The sequence below is a fragment of the Athene noctua genome, chromosome 23, assembly GCF_965140245.1.
Source record: "Athene noctua chromosome 23, bAthNoc1.hap1.1, whole genome shotgun sequence".
NCBI classification, from domain to species: domain Eukaryota; kingdom Metazoa; phylum Chordata; class Aves; order Strigiformes; family Strigidae; genus Athene; species Athene noctua.
Window position 1 is genome coordinate 7,311,542 of NC_134059.1, and position 18,681 is coordinate 7,330,222.

The window sequence follows — 18,681 nt, forward strand, 5'->3', positions numbered from 1 at the left end:
ACCCCTTGCCAAGCAAGGCTCAGACATAATAGAAGATGGTTTCACGTAATAAAAGAGGGAATGGGAGCCTTCAGGGGTTGCCAGATGAATTTTGCCGTGGCTGCAGGTTCAGCTACAGAAGATACGTGTGGTGCAGCCCTGGTAACAGGACGTGCGTGGCCGGAGCCCGTGCTGGCCCGGCTCAGCCCCTTACCCGTAGAATTCGCAGGTCTGGTTCCCCAGGAGCACGGACACGCGGCTGCCGGCTCCCAGGTAGTGCCCGGAGATGGTCACCATGGTCCCTCCCGACTCCGGCCCGCGGCTGGGATTCAGAAAACTCACCGCTGGGGTCTGGAGAAAGAAAAGGACAAAGTCAGAGCTCCTGCCTGCTGTGAGGGGAGCTGTCAGCACCTTCCCCCAAGGATCTTCAGGCTTTGGCTGGGTGGGGATATCCTTTTTAAAAGGGAAAAGAAAAAGAAGGTTGTGTCCTGGGCATCTGACAAATCGCCTGCTACAGTTTCAAACCCACTTCTGGAAGAGAGGTGCACCTCAACAAAACAACTGCACGTTTAAGCCTCAGCAAAATTGTATATTTACCGTCAACTTTGTTCAGAAACAAAGGTAAGCTGTCTGCACTGCAATTTCATAAAGATATCCCAAGCCAAGCAAATTGCCACAATGGAAATTTGAACCCAAATGTTTAAAGTTTGCCAACGTGGCAAAGCATCAAAAAACCCCACCAGGGCTGGATAATGGGAAATACTGCACGACCTCAGCAAAAGGCAGCACCAGCTTAATAGGAACCACCAGCGACAGTATTGAGGGGGCAGAGCCTGCTTCCCATTGCTGATGGAAAGATGTCCTTGGTGGGCAAACACAGATCCCACCCGACATTTTATCGGCGATATTATTGCAGCAATGCCACGTCTTTATCCTGCCTTGCACCGGGGTAGATATTTATTCCCCTTAATAGAATTTGCAGAAAGCAGGTACCTTTTTATTTGTTTTCAATCAGTGGATATTACCAAATTGTTTTACTAATGCTTTCACATTACCCTCTTTATGACTCTCATCTGCAAAGGCTGGCAGCCTCCCAGCTCCACTCCCCTGGTACCACCTGCTTGGCAGCTCCATGTGTTTGTCCTGTTTTTTTCTACTGTTTTCACAATGCAACCTGTGTTTTCTGGGTGTCACAGCATTTGCCAAAGCAGCTTAAGACCAAAAGCCTGTTTGACCCCTGAGTCCTGAACAGACCAGAGAAAAACACACAATCCACCCTGTTGTGGGTAATTATGGAGTAATACTACGGGAGGGAAAGACTCGTCCTTCAACTGCTCATGGTCTGCTCACAGCTCTTATCCCAGCTGGGGTCAGGAGTTGGACTCGATGATCCTCGCAGGTCCTTTCCAACTCAGGATATTCTATGATTACCCCAGCTAATGACAATACCAGACAATCGGAATGGCAATAGCAACGGTTACACTGAGTAGGCTCGGGAGCATTTCATACAACCAAGATGAGTGATTCCAGAATGCAAAAAAACCTCCAAGGGATGCTCAGCGTATGATCGCCCATCAAAAACCTCCTTTAGTCTCCAGCCCAACCCTGGCAACCGCTCCCAAGGTGAGTTAGGAACAAGCTGCAACACTGTGAACGCTCCAGACAGCGAGAGCTCCCTCCTCCTCCAGCTCCATCCCTGGGGCCACTTTGCTCGTGGGAGCCTGGGGACAGAAAGCAGCAGTTATTTAACACGTCCCCGAGGCCCAGCAGCTCCCATACACACACCAGTGACAGAGCTGCAGGCAGGCTGGAAAGCACAGCCCTCCTCTGCATTCAAAAGCAACTGCAAGCATCTCCTGGTTACAAGCATCTTGCTGTTTCTGGTGTGAGCATCACCTTGTCTAAGCACTGCAATCCTTGGAAATTCAAAGCATTGCCAAAAATAGAAACTCAGGCTGTAACCCCACGCAGTCATTCTTGTAAACAAGGGAAAGACAGGAAAGCTGAGGGCTCCTACAGACCTGCAAAAACTCCCAAGGCTGGGGTGAGGCCAGCATTGGATGAAAACCTGAGAGCTGAGTAAGAATTTTCCATCTTCAACTCATGATTTTGTGATAATTATGACAGATTTACAGATCCAAAGTAGCTCCAAGGTTCCACCTCCCCAGATAAAACGGGTGTAATTAAGGTGACAGCATCGCTCCTGCACAGTGTCAGGGACCAGATGAGCTCACCAAGGCATGAACCCTCTCAGGGTCAGAACAGAGCTCTGCTTTAAGGTACCAATCAATTTTACTACTGACTTTAATGGCAAAAACCGGCTGTAATGGAATTTGTGGCGGCGCTAAAGAGAAAAATAGAGGCCACCTAACAAAAGGAAATGATGTGCTAGAAGTTTTAGATGCCTGCGAAAAAGAAACGATATAATCAGGGTAAGTGCTAGGAATCAGAAGCAACAATGCAAAGGATGATAACGGTGGGCAAATGCTCACCAGGTTGCTGCAAGGTACGACTCCAAGATTCATCTCCACAGTTGCCTTCCACTGGCTCCTGGTTATTATTTCACACAAAGCAAGAGAGAGCATCCTCCTCGTGTCACGTGGGAACCTGCCCTTCAATAACAGCAAAGCTGGGGACTGCACTGGCAGTGCCCTGGGATGCTCAGAGGCATTTCTGGCATATTTGAGGAAAATACGGTGATATTTTGCACCCCTGCTGTGTTGCTGGAATGAATGAAACCCCAGGAGAGGGCGTCATACCATGGGTAGGGTAGCAGGGGCTAGCCTGATTTATCTCTCAATTAGTTTACAAATTGTGGACAATTGGGAAGGGCTGGCATTTCCCTGCATACAGATTCCACTAAGCACAAAATCAATGTTGCTGGATGAAGTGCCCTGTTTAAGGAAAACTGGAGATATGAGAAACCTCAGCTGTGACTTCTAAGTTTATGAATCAAAAGGCTGCTAATTAACCAACAGAAAGAAAGGACCCACTCAACCAACAGAAGCCCACCAACCCAAAGAGCAGCTCTCCGTTACGCTGAACCATCATCCTGGGAGGGAAAATAAAAATTAAAAAAAATCCCAGAATTAACTTTCTATCCCAAAGGGCATCACGATAAAAAAATTAAATCTATAGACACAGAAACTAACTCAGGTATATTGAGGTTTCACAGGCTGTTGATTAAAACTAAGTTTCCAGCAGGAGATCAGTACCCGTGTGGCAGTAGGACAGACTCTGGCGCTTGCTCTCCTGTTGTGTGATTCTGTGTTCTTGCAAAAAGGGCTACTGGTGCCTGTACGTGCAGACACATATGTACAGAAACATCTTCAAATCCAGCAAGAAACAGCGCCCTAGATTCAGCCCCATTAACTAAGCACCAAAGTAACAACGTCCATTGCAAACAAAGGAAACTTCTGAGTGCTAACGCCAGCTCCTTGGCAACGCGTCACGCACAGAACGTCCTCAGGTACGGAACAAAGTTACGCTTTGTGTAACGCTCCTGCTGGGATCACAACAATGCACTCTGCAAGGAGTAACCGAGCCTAGCAATTTGGAGCGTTATCACTATTTTGGAGGTGCAGAGCTGAAACCGAGCGCTGTGGGAATCCTTGGGTTTAGGTTCCCACATAAATCCATAACATAAACATAAATTTATTCTGTCGAGCAGTGCAAGCTCTAGATCCTGAAAACTGGGCTCGTTGACTGGGCTACCAAGCAATTGTGCAATGCCGTGGGGAAAGCATCAGGAAAAAAAAATGGCAATTTTGGGATTGTGTTCCGGTGTTGAACCTCATCCCTTCGATACACGCAGCCGCAGAGCCCGGCTGTTCCCAGGGAGGACGTGTGCTGCCCCCTCCTCCCCTCGGCAGGACACTCACCACGAACATGTACTGCTGCGTGGACTTGGCCGTGAACTCGGGCTTGCACTCTCCGATGCACAGGAGCACTGGGCCGGAGCTGATCCCTGGAAGCGCCTGCCCCATTTCACAGACGATCCTGGAAGCAGAAATGACCCAGTGAGGCTTTGGCAGGAGGTGCAAACGGTGCCCTGTGCAGCTTTTTTCCTTCTCTTTTTTTTCACCCCTCTTTAACTTTGATATCTGCCTCTTTAGAAGTAGTTAATTACTGAGTCTATTTTTACCTCATGTAGTAATTTAAGGAAAAAAAAATCAAAATTAGACATAATTATTACAAGCTGTAAACTCCAGAGCAAAGCAGAGCACTAATGGCAATATATTAGCCAGTAGCAAAGTGAGTGCGAAGTCCTTAGAGTAACAGATGAGTTCATTAAGGGAACAGCTCACACTGCAGTCTCCCAGTTAATCAAAACTGGAAAGCCTGCTGTGACGGATGCACTCAACCCCTTAACCGAACTAGGGGTGGTTTGCTACGGGCTCCAAAGGAGGGAGAGGCCTGCGCCATAGCCGGGCCAAGAACTCCTTTAGTTTCAATCCACTCTCCGCAAACCCACAAAGGAGCGGAGTGACCCAGTGAGCGTCGGTGCATGAGCCTGGATCACTGACCGTGGGATTAACGTGGTTTTTCCAAGCCTCGTTTATCAAGGAACAAAGAAATTCGTGGGTACGAGGAGTCTCATGCAAACCTTTCTCACCGCATGTGATCTGACTAGGAGCCAACCACTTTATTCCATAAATATGAGACCTAAGGGCTCATATGAGACTAATAAGGGCTAATACGAGAGCCCGAGCTCTCCCTGGGGGCAGCCCGGCTGCACGGCGATGTCCCCTCGGGCTGGGAAACCTCCCAAGGCTGATCCCTGAGGCACAGAGACCTGTCACCCGCGGCAGGTCCTTGGTAAGCGACCGATGTCACGCACCACCCTGCAGTATGGTAACCTTGGTTTGAGACTTGGTAACCTTGCCTTTGTCTTGGTAACTTTGATTTTGGTAACCTTGATTTCACTTGGTCACTTTGATTTGTGCCTCGACAGTTCTGAATCACTGCTCAGATGATTGTGCCGTGCAGTAACGGTGAACCTCGCCACTGAACTCTGTTACGTCGTGCTTTTACAACATCATTTTAAAGCCACTTTTGCCATCACCTTTAAGAGCAATCCTTCCAGCGACCTAAACCCCCCACCCACGACACCTGCCCGGGGATGACAGCGACAGCCATGGGGAGCAGCGGCCCACACAGAACACGCCGATGCTGGTAAAAGGAGCTCGTGGCACCAGAAGACATCGATGTCGTGCTCCTCACGTGGCCCAGCTCAGCCCTGTGGGCACGTCCCGAGGAAGGGAAAGCCGTAAAAGCAGGAGAACTGCTGGGGTTAACCACAGCGGGCCAGGCTGGAAGATGGGGAAACCCTCATTCTGCACCCTGTAATCCAAACATCCCAGGGCACTGGGAATGCATAACGCCTACTGGAGATGAGACCAGCGAAGTGCCAGGAGGCCTGAGGGAGGTTTGCAAAGGGCTCTCCAGCTGCACCTAAAGGGGATGGATGCTGCTCGCTCTCACGGCAACACTGGAAAGACAAATTCAAGAGCATCCTGTGAGGCACAAGGAACCTCAGGACAGGAGTAACCTGCCTCAGGGCTGGGGATGCAGCAACATGAGTGATGAGACACTTGTTGGTGTCTGTCCCTGAGAGCGAGAGCAGAGAAGAGCCAGAGCATCCCTCCCTCCCCGGGGAGGCTGACGGGGCTCTTGCAGAGCAGCAGGGAAACGCTCACTCTTCTGCCGATCGCGTGCAAATGCATAAAAGGCTCCAATTTGAGAAGGCAGCGTTTCAGCTGCCTTCAGCAGCATTAAATAAAATAAAGACAAAAGGGAAAAAGAACCTGCCGACAGCACGCGCAGGTGATGCCAGGAGGCCCTAATGAAATACATACATGCTGGTAAAGAGCTGTAACGTGAAAGTCCTTATTGCTGCACATCAAACCGGGTTGCTCAGAGAGAGACACTGCCTTTGGAGAACAGGAGCCGAAGCATCTCAGCTGTGTGCCTTAATCTGCCACGTGCTCCTCTCCCTGCCTTTCAGCCAGACATTGCCCATGCTCCTCTCTCCTCTATTATTTCATTACTTCTGCAGATGGGCAGTGGGGCGAGCAGGCAGGGTCTCTGCGCTGCTGGGCTGGGGGTTAGGGTGGGGGACTGGCACGTGGGAGCAGTGATCTCTGCTCCTGCCAGCCCGCAGGCAAACAAAGCAAGGTGAAGTGATCCCTGACCCCTCATGGGCAGAAGAGGAGTGGAGGTTTTATCCCACAAGAAGCAAGGATACACCAAGCACTATATATGGGAAGAAACACCAAAGACTCAACTATTTTGCCCGTAAAGGATCAGCTGCCGTACAATACCAGGCGTGATGGGGCACAGGATGGGGCACGGGGCGACCTGCTACACCTGATCCGGATTCCTGATAAAAGCCAAATTCCCAGCAGGTACCTTGTTACAAAATGATGCATTCGGCAGAGCTGTAGGGTGCTGATTGCTGGGCTAAGTGGCCCTTTCACCAACATTAACCTAATTGCTGGCTGATAGATTGCGTGGCTGGAGCATATGGTGAGTCATTACAGTCTTGGAATTCAGTCTGCCCACAGAACCCTTAAGAGGGTCCTTTTATCTGTATTCATCTTTAAAAGGCAGCTCTCATGCTAACGCTTGCTGTTATCTGCCCAGGGTAAATGTTTTAATGATGTTAACAAACTTTGAAAGCTCAAGAGCCGTAATTAGAGTCATGATTATAAAATCAGGGTTTCATATCATCAAAGGAGGATAATTTTATAATCTTCCATCCTTTATTTGAAAAATAAACTAAAACAAAATACTGCTCAGCAGAGCAGCCCAAACCACTAGCAGTGACAGTGCTGTTGGTGCAGCGCTCGGAGCCGTTCCCGCAGTAACACCCGCGATGCTCTGCAGGCCCACAGCGCCCTTCATCCCGCACGGTGCACCGAGATACCGCACCATCCTCCTCCTCGCTGGTCGGAAGGGGACATTAATGTCATGTCCATCTTACAGATGGGGAAACAAAGACAAGGAGCGAGCAAAAACCAAACCAACGCCAACGTGTGTCAGTGACAGGTCCCTCCGCTCTGCCCGGGATCCACCAAGTGCATTCCACCGCCTGTTGAGCTGCTCCTCAGGCTGGGGCAGACCCTGCTGCCGGGATCACTCGCGGGGCCCAGGCTCCCCCACCCTGACCACAAGCAGCCAGGACCCTGCTCCTCAGCAGGAGAGATTGGACAACCCAAGGGGAGACATCACGCACTGCTCCTCTCCTGCCCTCCTCAAATGACCCCAACACACCCCTCAGCACCTCGGCTACACCAGAACAGCCCCCCCCTCCAGACCGCAACAGGAGCATGTGTCACTTCAGGAGGTTTATTTGCCCGTCCTCTGTAACATGCCTATTTTCTAATTTTTGGTTGACATTTTTCTTAGTGAAATAAATGAATTGACTCCAGCAGAGGCCCATTCGGATTAAGCGGCTGTCACCGCCTCACCGGCCTAACAAATGGCTGCGTGCAGGCGGCGGCGCCGGCTGAATTTCAAGTGCGATGGGGAGCAGAGGGGGCAGAGAGGCTCAGCGTCAACAGCAAGGTGCTCATCAGAAAAGTTGCTTAGCAAAGCAGGAACCTCGGTGTGGAAGGAAACAAAACACTTAATGAAAGCTTAAAGGGCTGCTTAACCCCCGCAGAGAGCACCCAGGCACCTCATCCCTGTGTGGGAACGGCATGCCCTGGTCCAGGCACCATCCACCTCCAGAGCCCCCCCCTGCAGGGTGGAGAGATGCTGCAGGGGTCTGGATGAGTTCCTGGCCTCCTGCACCTTTGCTGGGGGCCAGGGAAGAGGCTCCGTGCAGGGTGCCCAGCCCCGGGGACCCGTGGCGGGGCCGGCTCAGCTCCGCGAGGCCACTCACTGTTCTGCGACGACGTAGTGCTCGGGCAGGGGCGTGCACTGCACCCCGGCAACCTGCACCCCGTGGGCGATCTCGGAGAAATCCAGGCCCAGGTTCACGCCACGGATGGTCACCCTCGTCCCTCCTTCTGGGGGGCCTGACACTGTCAGGATCTAGAAGGAAACAAAGCAAGGGAAGTTGAGCTGGTGTCCCCACAACACCCGCGCTGCTTCAGCCCCACACCTGGCTTAGAAACAGCCTTTTTATTTGCAGGATGCGCAGAGGGGCTGAGTGCTGCCACCTCCACCTGCTCCTGCTGCCAAGCCACGTCAGTGCCACCTTCTCATGACTCCTCTGGATGTCTTGGAGGAGCCCAAGGATACTGAAATCCATCTGTGCTGCGCTCCAGGAGAGGACATCGAGGTCCCTGAGCTGGCCGAGGGGTGTAGGCACTGCCATCGCCCAGAAAGCCTTGCAGGATAAGTCTGGCTCCTTTTTTATATATACAGAAGATGGTAAGTCACCTTCCAGAAGTAGCCTGCTGCTTTGGAGAACTTTAACTTCTGCCTTGGCTGTTCTCTGAACGTTAATGTCACATTTTATTAGCAAGTTGGCACCTCAAATGACTTAGAAATGTTAAAGGGTGAGGTGTGTGCTTTAAAGCTGCCTGTTTATAGCCTGCCTCAGCCATAATCATTCTGCTTCTATAGACTTTCATTAAGGACAATATCCTCTTCAATTAGGAGTATAAATTACAATAATGCATAGTCACAAAATTTGGACCCAAGACTCTCAAATAGTTGTCCTGAATCTACCACCAGCCTGTTGTCGCTCTTGGGTGAGTTACTAATCTTCCCCATGCTACAGCTGTTATCGATAAATAAACATAATCCATAATAATGCAATTTAATTAATTTAATAGATAAATCTTGTTTACGCTTGTTTGTTCCACCCTTGTCTTTGGCAAGACTCGAGCTCTTCAAACCCTTTTCCTTGGCGTTTCCAGATGGATGGCTGCTTTTCTTTCACCTTCTTAAGGGCTCGTGGCTCCCTGGACGTGAGCGGGTTAGGAAGGTGGCAAAACCCCAGCCCCATCACGAGAGCACGGCCTGGCCACCTGAGTGCACCCTAATGCAGCTCTTGTGGGACCCCCTGCACTCTCCAGCGCCACGGGGCACGTCTACCCCGTCCCCCCCCCCAGTGCGAACTGCGAGCGCCGTCAGGACACCCCCGTTCCCCATCGCTGCTGCGGCTCCCAGCTCCCCTCAGCACCTCCCTGCCTTTCAAATCCCAGCTGAAGGCATCGTCCTTCTCCCTCACACACACCCACCATTCTTTGTTTCTTGCTCTCCACCTCTCTAAGCTGCTGCTCTCAAATTTGGCCACACGTGCTGGGCTTCACCCGCTCCAGCAGAGCCAGGACCTGCCCCGTACACCAAACCTCCACCTCCTTCCTCTGCCTGTGCTTTGATTTCCACCTCCCTCTCTCCTGCACCTCACCACTGAGGTTTCTAATTTGCTCCCCAGACGCTGCCTGTTGTGCTGCGGGTTTCTGTAACTCACACCGCGTGGCATGTCTTGTATCATTTAGCTCCGTGAAGCACTATGTGCCCGTAAAAGACACTCCAAAACCAAGTAACATTTTGCATTACACCAGGTCCTGAAGGCCTGCACGGGTAATGTTTACATCGCTAGTTGGGAATCACCAGTTCACATACTTGACAGTTACAACTGTCCTTTGCAGCTCTAGATTATGTTAAAACGCGTTTGCCGGAGCACTTACACGCCGGGCTTGTTGTCTCATTGCTGTTCAGAAAAAGTCACAGTTTGCCATTTCCTGATCTCACCACAACCAGCGGAGCCAACCGGCCTCACCAAACAAAGCAGAGCTGATTCTGTATTTTGAAAATGTCCTGACCTGGAAAATCCCCAATATGGAGCTCCACTCGACCTAGATTTTAGTGGCCGCTAATTGAACAGTTTTGAAGTAACTGTGCCATAAAGCAGCCCCAGGGTTAGAACAGATGCATTCAATTAATTACAGCTGGAGAGATTCAGTCAAAATTGCAGAGAGAAGATAAGTCTTAAAGGTCCCGTTGCATCGAGCGCCCACGACCCCTCCGAGCAGCATCCCTGGGTCACCTCGTCGTGTTGCGGATGCTCGGCCAGGGCAGCAAACCCAGCCCGGGGCAGCTGCTGCCGGCGTGGGCTGCCCGAACCCCGCAGCGTGGCTGTGCTGGGGAGCTGCTCAGCCTGCCGGGCTGGCGGCAATGACAGGCCAGGTTTCTTCTTAATCAGACGGGATTAGGAAGAAATATTCCCCGGTTTCAAGAAATACACTGTAGTAGATTCGCTCAGAGGTCTGTGGAGGATCAAAAGAACCTGCAAAGGGCAGCTAAGGAAAAACAAGGGAATTACCAGGAATGGCCCATTCATTGTTTAGGGGTCTGCACCTCTGCTGGAAGTTTTTCGGGTTGTTTGCAAAACTGAAGCAGTTTGAAAGACACTGAGATCTAGAGCGGGGTGTGGGAGGCAGGACCTTTGGTTCTGCTATCTCCTGAATTACTCTGAGCAGGTCAGCTCTCCCCTCTGCATCAGCCTCGCCTTGCTTGAAACAAATCGGCAATCCACTGCCTCTGACAAGTGTGTTCCTGCTGCTCAGGGAAAGGATTCATGCGAGTGTGAAGCGCTGTATTACTCACAGAAAGGAGCCAAATACAGAGATGAGGTGGGCGGTGGTAGGAGCTGGGTTACCCCCACGCTCTGTCCTTACATCACCTAAGGGATGCAGATGCACCACTGCATTCCTGTTGCTGCTGCTTCTTACTTGAAACCAAGGGAGGGATCCCCGAGGTTGGGATGTGAGGGATCCCACGGGATCCCCGAGGTTGGGATGTGAGGGATCCCACGGGATCCCCGACATGCTGCTCGCACACCTCCCTCCCCAGCCCGCAGGAGATGCTGCCGTGACGGTGCAGCTAATTGCTCTCAGCCTCGCGTCCCTGGCTGCACGGTTCAGCGTTTCTGACATGAAGCAATATTTAGCCTCCAGAAGAAGTGTCTGTGCACGAGAGAGGGAGACTGAGGGCTGGCTGCGAGTGGGCCGGGGCTTTCCTCCCGGAGCTGGAGGCAAGCTGGGAGCTGAAGCCCATTCGTTCTGCACAATAACCACTTGGCAGCTGTTAGGGCACGGAGAGAGCACCCGGCTTGCAGAATAAATGGCATAACCCCTGCCTCCTCCCAAAATGTCATCCACCTTCAGTCTCTTTGTCTTTTTTCATCCTGCTCTAAGCGAGCTGGATCCCAGCTGATGAGCCCAGCAGGGAACCAGCACATAAGCATTGTCATCCCGGCATGATCCCTCCTTGTCTCTGCCTTAGCTGATAGCACATTCAGAACCTAATTGTTATCTCAGCAGAGCAACTCCATTATTCAGCCTGACACTGCCCCCCCTTCAGCTGTTTGTTGCACTGATGTTATATTAATGAGGCCTGCAAATAAATGAATAGGAGATCAGAGTGCCGCTTGTTCGCGAGGAAACTGATTTTTATTTATTTATTGCTAAGACCACAGACCGTGTAGAAGTTTTATGCTGTGAAAGGGACACTGTTGGTGACAGCTGGGCCTCTCACTCCGAAAAAGAAAAGGGCTGTGTATATCCTACTGCTCATTTACTTTTATGACTATTAAAACACGATCTCTTCTGAGTAGCTATGCATCCCCCAAAGGCACTGGCGCCTGGGAGCCAGGCCCTTGACCTCCTGCTTGACAGAAAAAGTGAACCCAGCCAAATGATGCAAAAGAAGTGGAAAACAGCCCATGTTAAAGGCTCTTTTAGTCCGAGTGATCCAGGCTGCAGTGCAAGCCCTGCTATGAGAGCAGCCGCCGCTCCCCAGTCGAGTGTCAGTGCGGGCACAGGGAGCTGGGGAGCAGACACAGCCCCCACTTCAAACTGCCCAGAGCAGGTCGGTCCCGGCAGGGCAGGGGCCTCTTCCCAGGCGTGAGAGCTCAGCTCTGCAGCACCAGGCCCTGCAGCGAAACCCGAAACGCTCAAAAAACCCGGACGCCAGTAAAAAGGACCCAACAGCAGCAAAGGCCGTGAAGGTCTCATGGTCTCCAAGACAACCTCACACACTTTTCTGCAGGGGAAGGGGGATGACAGGAGTGATCCTGTGCTGTGGAGAGGCTTGGGTTCAGGAGTATCGACCCTGTGGGGTCTCTGCTGAGGCTTTGCCATTTTCTATAGACCTGACGGCTCAAGAACTGAGCAGGATTCTGTACAAGTTTTTTAGCCCTATACGGTGCCCATTAGCGGATCTCGAAGCACACAAAAAAGGCCACTAGTTCCCTCTGCTTTCCCCCTTCTTTTTCTAAGCTGTAAACTTGACTTTAATGAAAAAAAAAAAAAGAAAAAGAAAAAGTTGTGAATTCATAAGGAGAAGGGTGGCAGGTGGAGTTCAAGGAAAACCAGCAAACACTGCGAGAGCGGTGATAAATTCACAACAGCTCACAGTGCTGCCAGAGTCAGCAGAGGCCGCAGGACAATACCTCCCCCAGAAACCTGCATTTTCTGTCGCTGCCCTTCACTGTGGAATAAGCTGATCTGCCGGCGAAAGCCCAGACATTTCCTCCTCAATTCTCTCATCTCCGAATCCACTCAGGGCCATCTCCTGACATCCCCTGGCGAGGCACCCTGTGCTTTCTCCTTTGAAGGCTGAGACACAGAGCTACTTATGGAGACAAGAAACCTGTAACGGCAAAGCTCTGCTCTTTTCTCCTTGGACGGAGACCAGAAGTCTTGCTTTCAAGTTGGACAGTGATAAAACTCTCGGTGGCAGCGCCATGCCCGCAGCCAGCCGCGAGAGCCAGCCTGGCAGTGCTCAGATGCGAGTTGCTTGGTGGCTGGAGCAGAGTGTTGCTCTTTGCTTAGCTCAGAGAGGGGTGAGTAAATAAATCTAGGACTCCGTCAATGTTACAAATATCTGAACGGTTCATGGTGAAGAAAATCTCAAGCGGAGGCTGTTTTGCTTCTTGCATCTTGTAGCATAACCCTGTGTAGGCAGAACAGCACTTGGATAAGAAAATTTTGGTTTCTGACTACTAGCAGGACAAGGTGAATATCCAGACAAGCCTTTAAGGCTCATTTTATTTCTCTGTAAAGATACCTCTGACCTGCCAAACAAACCAACCGCCCAAGGAAAGGACAGACTCTCAACAGTTCTTAACGCTTCCACGTCTCTGCACCGTCAGCACCGCCGCCCCCTCTGCTCCTCCGCAGCCTCACAAGCCCCACTCGGCAGTTTCCAAAACACTGCACAAGAGAAATACCTGCCCATCGAAGGTGTGACGTGGCTGGGGAGAAGGTCTACGCAAGAAATACCAAAGGCCTGGTAACGCTCCTGTGTCTCCTCAGCAACGTCCTCCTCCAGTCAGCCCCAGCCCGGACACGGCACCACCAGCCTCTGCGGTTTCCTCCCTTCCTCCATAAAAAGGAGGCTGGTGCCTTCCTCCCAGGGGGTCTCAGCATGAGCCAGTTTAGCTAAGCTGGCGTAGAAACCAATCTGAGTTAAGAGGAAACTTCCACCTGTACTGGGGTTCCTCTTCAGCCAGCAGAAGTCCATGTGCAGAGAAGCCCTGCATGAGCATCAGTGCAACTTTGGCCCAACACTGTTTTACCCCCACGGCCTCCGCCTTCTGCAATGGGGACTCATGCTCAGGGCCAGGGAGGCTTTTTGGGGGGAGTTAAGTGAGAAACCAAAATCTTTCATTCCCACCTGATACAAGTGTCACTCCTAATAGCAACGTTAACAGACCGAGTGCTATTTTACCGGTAAAAATGCTCCTGGGAGCCATTTTGCCTCCCTCAGCGGTCTGAACAGAAACATCGGAAGCATCAACTATAGACTAATTAGCTCCCTGGTTTAATTAGCATTCTTGCAACAGCCCATAGCGGTCACCCCGATGCTGGTAGTGCCACTGGTGAGTGCCAGCTGCGTGGCGGGGCAGCGGGGTGCCCACCCTGGGCACGTGGCAGGGCAGCGGGGTGCCCACCCCAGCAGGTGCCCGCGTCCATCGCACAGGAAGCAGCAGAGCGTTTTTTTCTCCGTTCTTCAGCGCCAGGTGGACGAGGGTGGGTTTTTCAGCGGGGAGGGAGACAGCCACAGATCCGCTTCGGGAGCGAGGAGAAGGGGCCGGAGGGAGGCGCGGGCTCTTACCTCGGTGATGCGAGGGTTGGAGCACTTGACGTTGCGGCTGGACCAGTCGAGCCAGGGCTGGGCGGAGGCGGCGCCGCAGTGCGGGCGCAGCGTGCACTTGGCCTCGCCGCTGCACCACCCGCACTCGAACTTGGGGTCGGCTTTGAGGCACAGCCCGCAGCTCTCGCGCTGGGCCGCGCACTTGTAGAGGTGCACTGCGGGGAAGAGGGGACGGGCGCTCAGGACAAGGTCAAGAATTGGCATTTTCATCCCGGCTACAGCTGTTTGTGGACTCAGGAGCAAAGGCACAGGCTGAGTTTTGATTTAACGAGCCGCGGAGGGGACTCACACGTGTGGTTTCCAAATCCAAGGCTGCGTCAGTGGCGCTTGGTGAGCAGCGGGACCAGCGGAGCAGCGACCTGCTCTCATCCAAGGCAGGAGCCCCCGGGACCACGACGCCCCCACCTGCAGCCGCAGCTGAGGCTGCTCTGCCCCAGCAGCCACCCTCCAGCCCCCATCACCGCCCGCCTTCCCGCAGCTTGAAGGCCAACTCCAGCCCGCGTTACCTTTCAGATCCTCCGGGTTGTCGATAACAAAGTTCCCGTTCCAAACCACAGCAAAGTCCACTGCCAAGTTGCTGATGTCCATCCCATCATAGAGGTACTGGGGAGAAGATCGAGAATGAAATGCTTGGGAGGATCTGTCAGAGACACTAACAGGGCAAGAGGGTTTTTAAAAAGAAACTGTGATCATTCCTTAAAAACACGTGCTGATGTCTGAACCACCACACTTCTACACTTCAGGGTCCTGCTTTGACTTCCTCCTCCTTACCAGGAACAGATAATTAAATCAGATCTAGTCCTTGTGAGAGGTAATAGATTAATTATTCCACTCTCAGTGGTTTCTCTTGCCACTCAGTCTCTAGCTTATCAATACAGCCCCTCCAGTTAACCAGACTGGAAGGACTGCTGCCTCCAGGCTATCTTCTCATCCAGTCACCATGCACCCTAGTGGGACTGGGAGGTTGAAAATCACGCTGCACAGCTTTGGCCACAGCTGAGAAAAAAAAGAGAGGTTCCTTTCCCAGTTTCTGCCTCAGCCTCATCTAGGATAGCACTGGCTTGAATTATTCACCTTCTCATGGACATCCTGGGGGCCGTGGCTGAGTGAATCTGGATGCTTTAGGTGAACTCCCAGTGTATTCTGAAATTCCCATTATCACAATTAGCACCACTGAGGCCTGATGCTTTCTTTAAGTCAACCAAGAGCTGCTAAAATGACTTAAAAAGGTGAGCGAGCCTTGCCATCCTCTTTGGGATGAGGGAACGATGGTTAAACCCAAGCAGGCTGCTTTGACTGTCCCCATGCAGTAGCTGTACAGTCTTAATTTACACTTGCTTGTACTGATTGACCTTGCCTGGGTTTTACTAAGTTGGTGTGAAACTAGATATTCTGTACAAGTGAGAGCTGCAAGTACAGAATTGCCCTTACATTCTCTACTTACCACTTCATATTAGCCTAACAGGAATAAAAGTGCTCCTCTAATGTTTATAAATCGCTTTGGATAGGGAAAGCACTATATAGTATTAATACATTTATTACCTACCATGCTGCAAGGCCCAAAGACAGCCAGTGATATATAAATATCCAGCAAAATTTTTAAAAATTCAAAACTTCATTAACAATTTAAGAACTTCTGCAACTGAATATTAAAGTAGACCCTGTTCTGCTGCCTAAAACAACCTGAATGTGCCCTGTCTGCCTGTGGACCTCCCCGAATGCAGGAGGGGAAGGGGAGGGGAAGGACCCCGCTCTTCCCTGCCCACCCTCGGGCTGACGCGTGCCGTGTCTGACCCGAGCGTGGGCTGCAGCTCGAGAGGTGGCCTGCATTTGCCGTATGTGTTTTGGCATCCCCGAGTACCTGCCGCAGGGAGTTTGAGCGTTCTGGGGTAAAATCCTGCCAGGCAGGCCTAAGCCCCATCCTACGGAGGAGAGCTATCCTCTTTGCCTGCTTCTCCAGCAGCATCGTTCAGATAATTTCCCTCTCCCCGCAGCGCTGAGCAGTTTTCCTTTCCCCCTCCCTCCCTGCCCCACGCTGTTTTCCAGCCCTACTGTATTCATCCAGCTGCCATGACCCGGAATTCGACGGCTCCCGATAAGGGGTCTGTGATTTGCCTTATCTCCCCTGTGCGAATTAGCCTGCCTCAACACCTTCGCTGCATTCCTCCTCCTCCTCCTCCTCCTCCTCCCTTTCCCCTTGCTGACCCCCCACAGTCAGACAGGGAACGGCCAGATAAAGGATCTCCTCCTGGCTGGCACCATAATGAAACACCTCGTACACCCAAGGCAGGTTCCCACCTGGAATTCAGGATTAGTTTAACTCCCGGATTTTTCACTCTCCCCGTGGCTGAGCCCATGCCCTTCCGTTCAGAGCTGACACCCATTTTGGGCAGCTTTTTGCCCTGTCTTCCCCCGTGCCTCACCGAGCTGTTCTGGCACTGGACGCTGGAGCTGTTGAAGCGCAGGGCAGGCACGCGGTGGATCACGCCCTGGATGCTGAGGACACACTCGTACCCGCGCTGGCCCGACTGGGGCTGGGGCAGGTTTCTCGCCTTCAGCGTGATGGGTTTCACTTCTCCCACTGGGATCAGGATCTCCTCTGTGGGGAAGAGCTGGGGACAGTCCTGGGGAGCAATAAAAGAGAAGGGGAGGTTACAGCAGGTCTGGCCAGGTCTCAGCCCGCCTGCTCCGGCGGCAGGGCTGGTGTCCCCGCACACCCTCAGTGCCCAGGACCAGCCTGAGTCCACCCATGCGGCTGCAGGGTAAGCACAGAAATAAAGAACCCCCCATCACAGTGCCCCTGCTCTGGGACTGGCACTGCCTTTCTCCCTGCAGTCGCAGAAGGAACACCGCTATTCGGGGAACAAATCGAGGGCATCCTCCCTGCTCTGAGCTCGCCGTGGGTTTTATCTGCAGAGACACAAGCTCTCGCCCTGCTCTCCCGCAGCAGCGGCGGCGCGTTATCAGCTGCTCCAGGAGGGCGACGGGCTGCTCCCAGCCACACGCTGCACTCCCCAGGCTTCCTCCTAATCCCATTTCGCTTCTTACACCCCTGGGCTGTGTGCCGCTTCGGACCGAGACTGATCAGCATGGGAAGTGCTTCCCTCTCGCTACCAGGTACGGTTCCGCGCCGCTTTATCGGAGTAAAATCACGCCAGTGTGCCGTTCATTTCCTAGGCGATGCTAATTTCTGCTCTATCTGCTCTCGCTTCCTACCCTGCTCCGACACCTCCGGCCTTTCTGAGAAGCCCGCCCAGCTCGCTGCGGTGCTCCCGCCCTGCTGCTCGCACATTTTTTCCTGAGCTGGGGGCTGCTGGGGTGGGCAAGGCAGCGGGACCTGAACTGCCCCTTCTATCTCTAAAGCAATGCTCTTCCCTGCTCTGTGCTTCTGGGGAGCGGAGGACGCCCAAGGATGAGAGGATTTGGTTGCAGTCAGTATCCAGAGGAGCAGGGATGGGTATTTCACAGATGGGATTAAGCACCCTAATCCTGATCCTCCCTGGGCCTTCTGAAATTCTGTCTAGTCTGCAAAACTGGCCTTTTCTCTTAGGAACTGTAGCAAAGGGTTTGGCATGTGCAATCCGCTTGGAGCCTCCTTCAGCAAATAGCATTTGCAAAGGTCTTACGGCTTTCAAAATGTGGCCATCCTTGGATCTGAGGAGCCAATACTGAGGAGGGATCTCTCACAGAGAAAATTTAGACAAAATCTAATTAATTTGTGTACAACCATATCTCAGGATGTATCAGTGGGGTGGATGTTGGGCCGTGACTGGGAGCGCTGCATGTCCCTTCATGCAATGAAAACAGCAAAATTATCAACAAGCGATGGCACCTGCAGATCTCCTGCCACTGGGTGTTCACTGGAGAGACCCTCAGATGAGGAGGAGACCCAGCCCAGAAGACGCCAAACAAGCCCTGATGCCCCTGGGATCTGAGGTGCTAGGTCTCTGCCTTCTTCACAGCATCCTTAAGCCACCAGCTCTCCGGACCCAGCCCCTTCAGGCGCCCTGAGCCTTTCTCCACTGGCCTGGAAGCAGCAAGCCCAGCCTGCACACGCACCCTGCCAGCCCCACGCGGGAGGAAGATGATGGCCCAGACCAGCTCAGTGAGTCAAACTAACGGGCAGCAGCAGCTCTGCGGCAGATCAAAGTCTGTCCACACCTCTGGGATGCAATCGAGTGCTACTCCAGGAATGCACCTTTCTGAGTTAAATGCAAATTCAGAAGTATATTACAGCCAGAGCCTTACAGGCCTATCAATCACCCTGCCAGGCCAGAGCAAATGCATTTCGGGAGACAAGCAGAAAAAGAGAGGGATGCTGAGCTGTGGGAGCGGGGAGAGGCTGCTCGGTGGGAGTCCGGAGGAGGAGAAGGGAGGGAGCGGGGGCTGAGACAAAACAGCACAAAGAAATTTCTCTTCAGGCCTCTCCTGATTAGGAACCGAAGCCTCTTGCATGAAAGAGGAGATTAAACAGGTCCAGCTCCCACAACACCAGGCATGAGGCTGGCTGACAACAGCCAGAGCTGCAAAACCCTCCTGCAGTAGGAGGCCAGTGTGATGGGAGCGTTGCCATCCACTGTG

General features: G+C 52.4%; 1 protein-coding gene across 1 annotated transcript in view; it reads right to left on the minus strand.

The window, feature by feature from the left end:
- PLXNA2 (plexin A2) overlaps nucleotides 1-18,681 on the minus strand; it is a 177,512-nt gene that overhangs the window by 37,481 nt on the left and 121,350 nt on the right. The window contains exons 10-15 of the mRNA XM_074925739.1: nucleotides 16,524-16,724; nucleotides 14,607-14,703; nucleotides 14,062-14,255; nucleotides 7,868-8,019; nucleotides 3,861-3,978; nucleotides 194-330 (exon numbers count right to left, since the gene is read on the minus strand). Of these exons, the coding sequence (XP_074781840.1) occupies nucleotides 194-330; nucleotides 3,861-3,978; nucleotides 7,868-8,019; nucleotides 14,062-14,255; nucleotides 14,607-14,703; nucleotides 16,524-16,724 (899 nt within the window). The remainder of the gene's footprint in view (nucleotides 1-193; nucleotides 331-3,860; nucleotides 3,979-7,867; nucleotides 8,020-14,061; nucleotides 14,256-14,606; nucleotides 14,704-16,523; nucleotides 16,725-18,681) is intronic.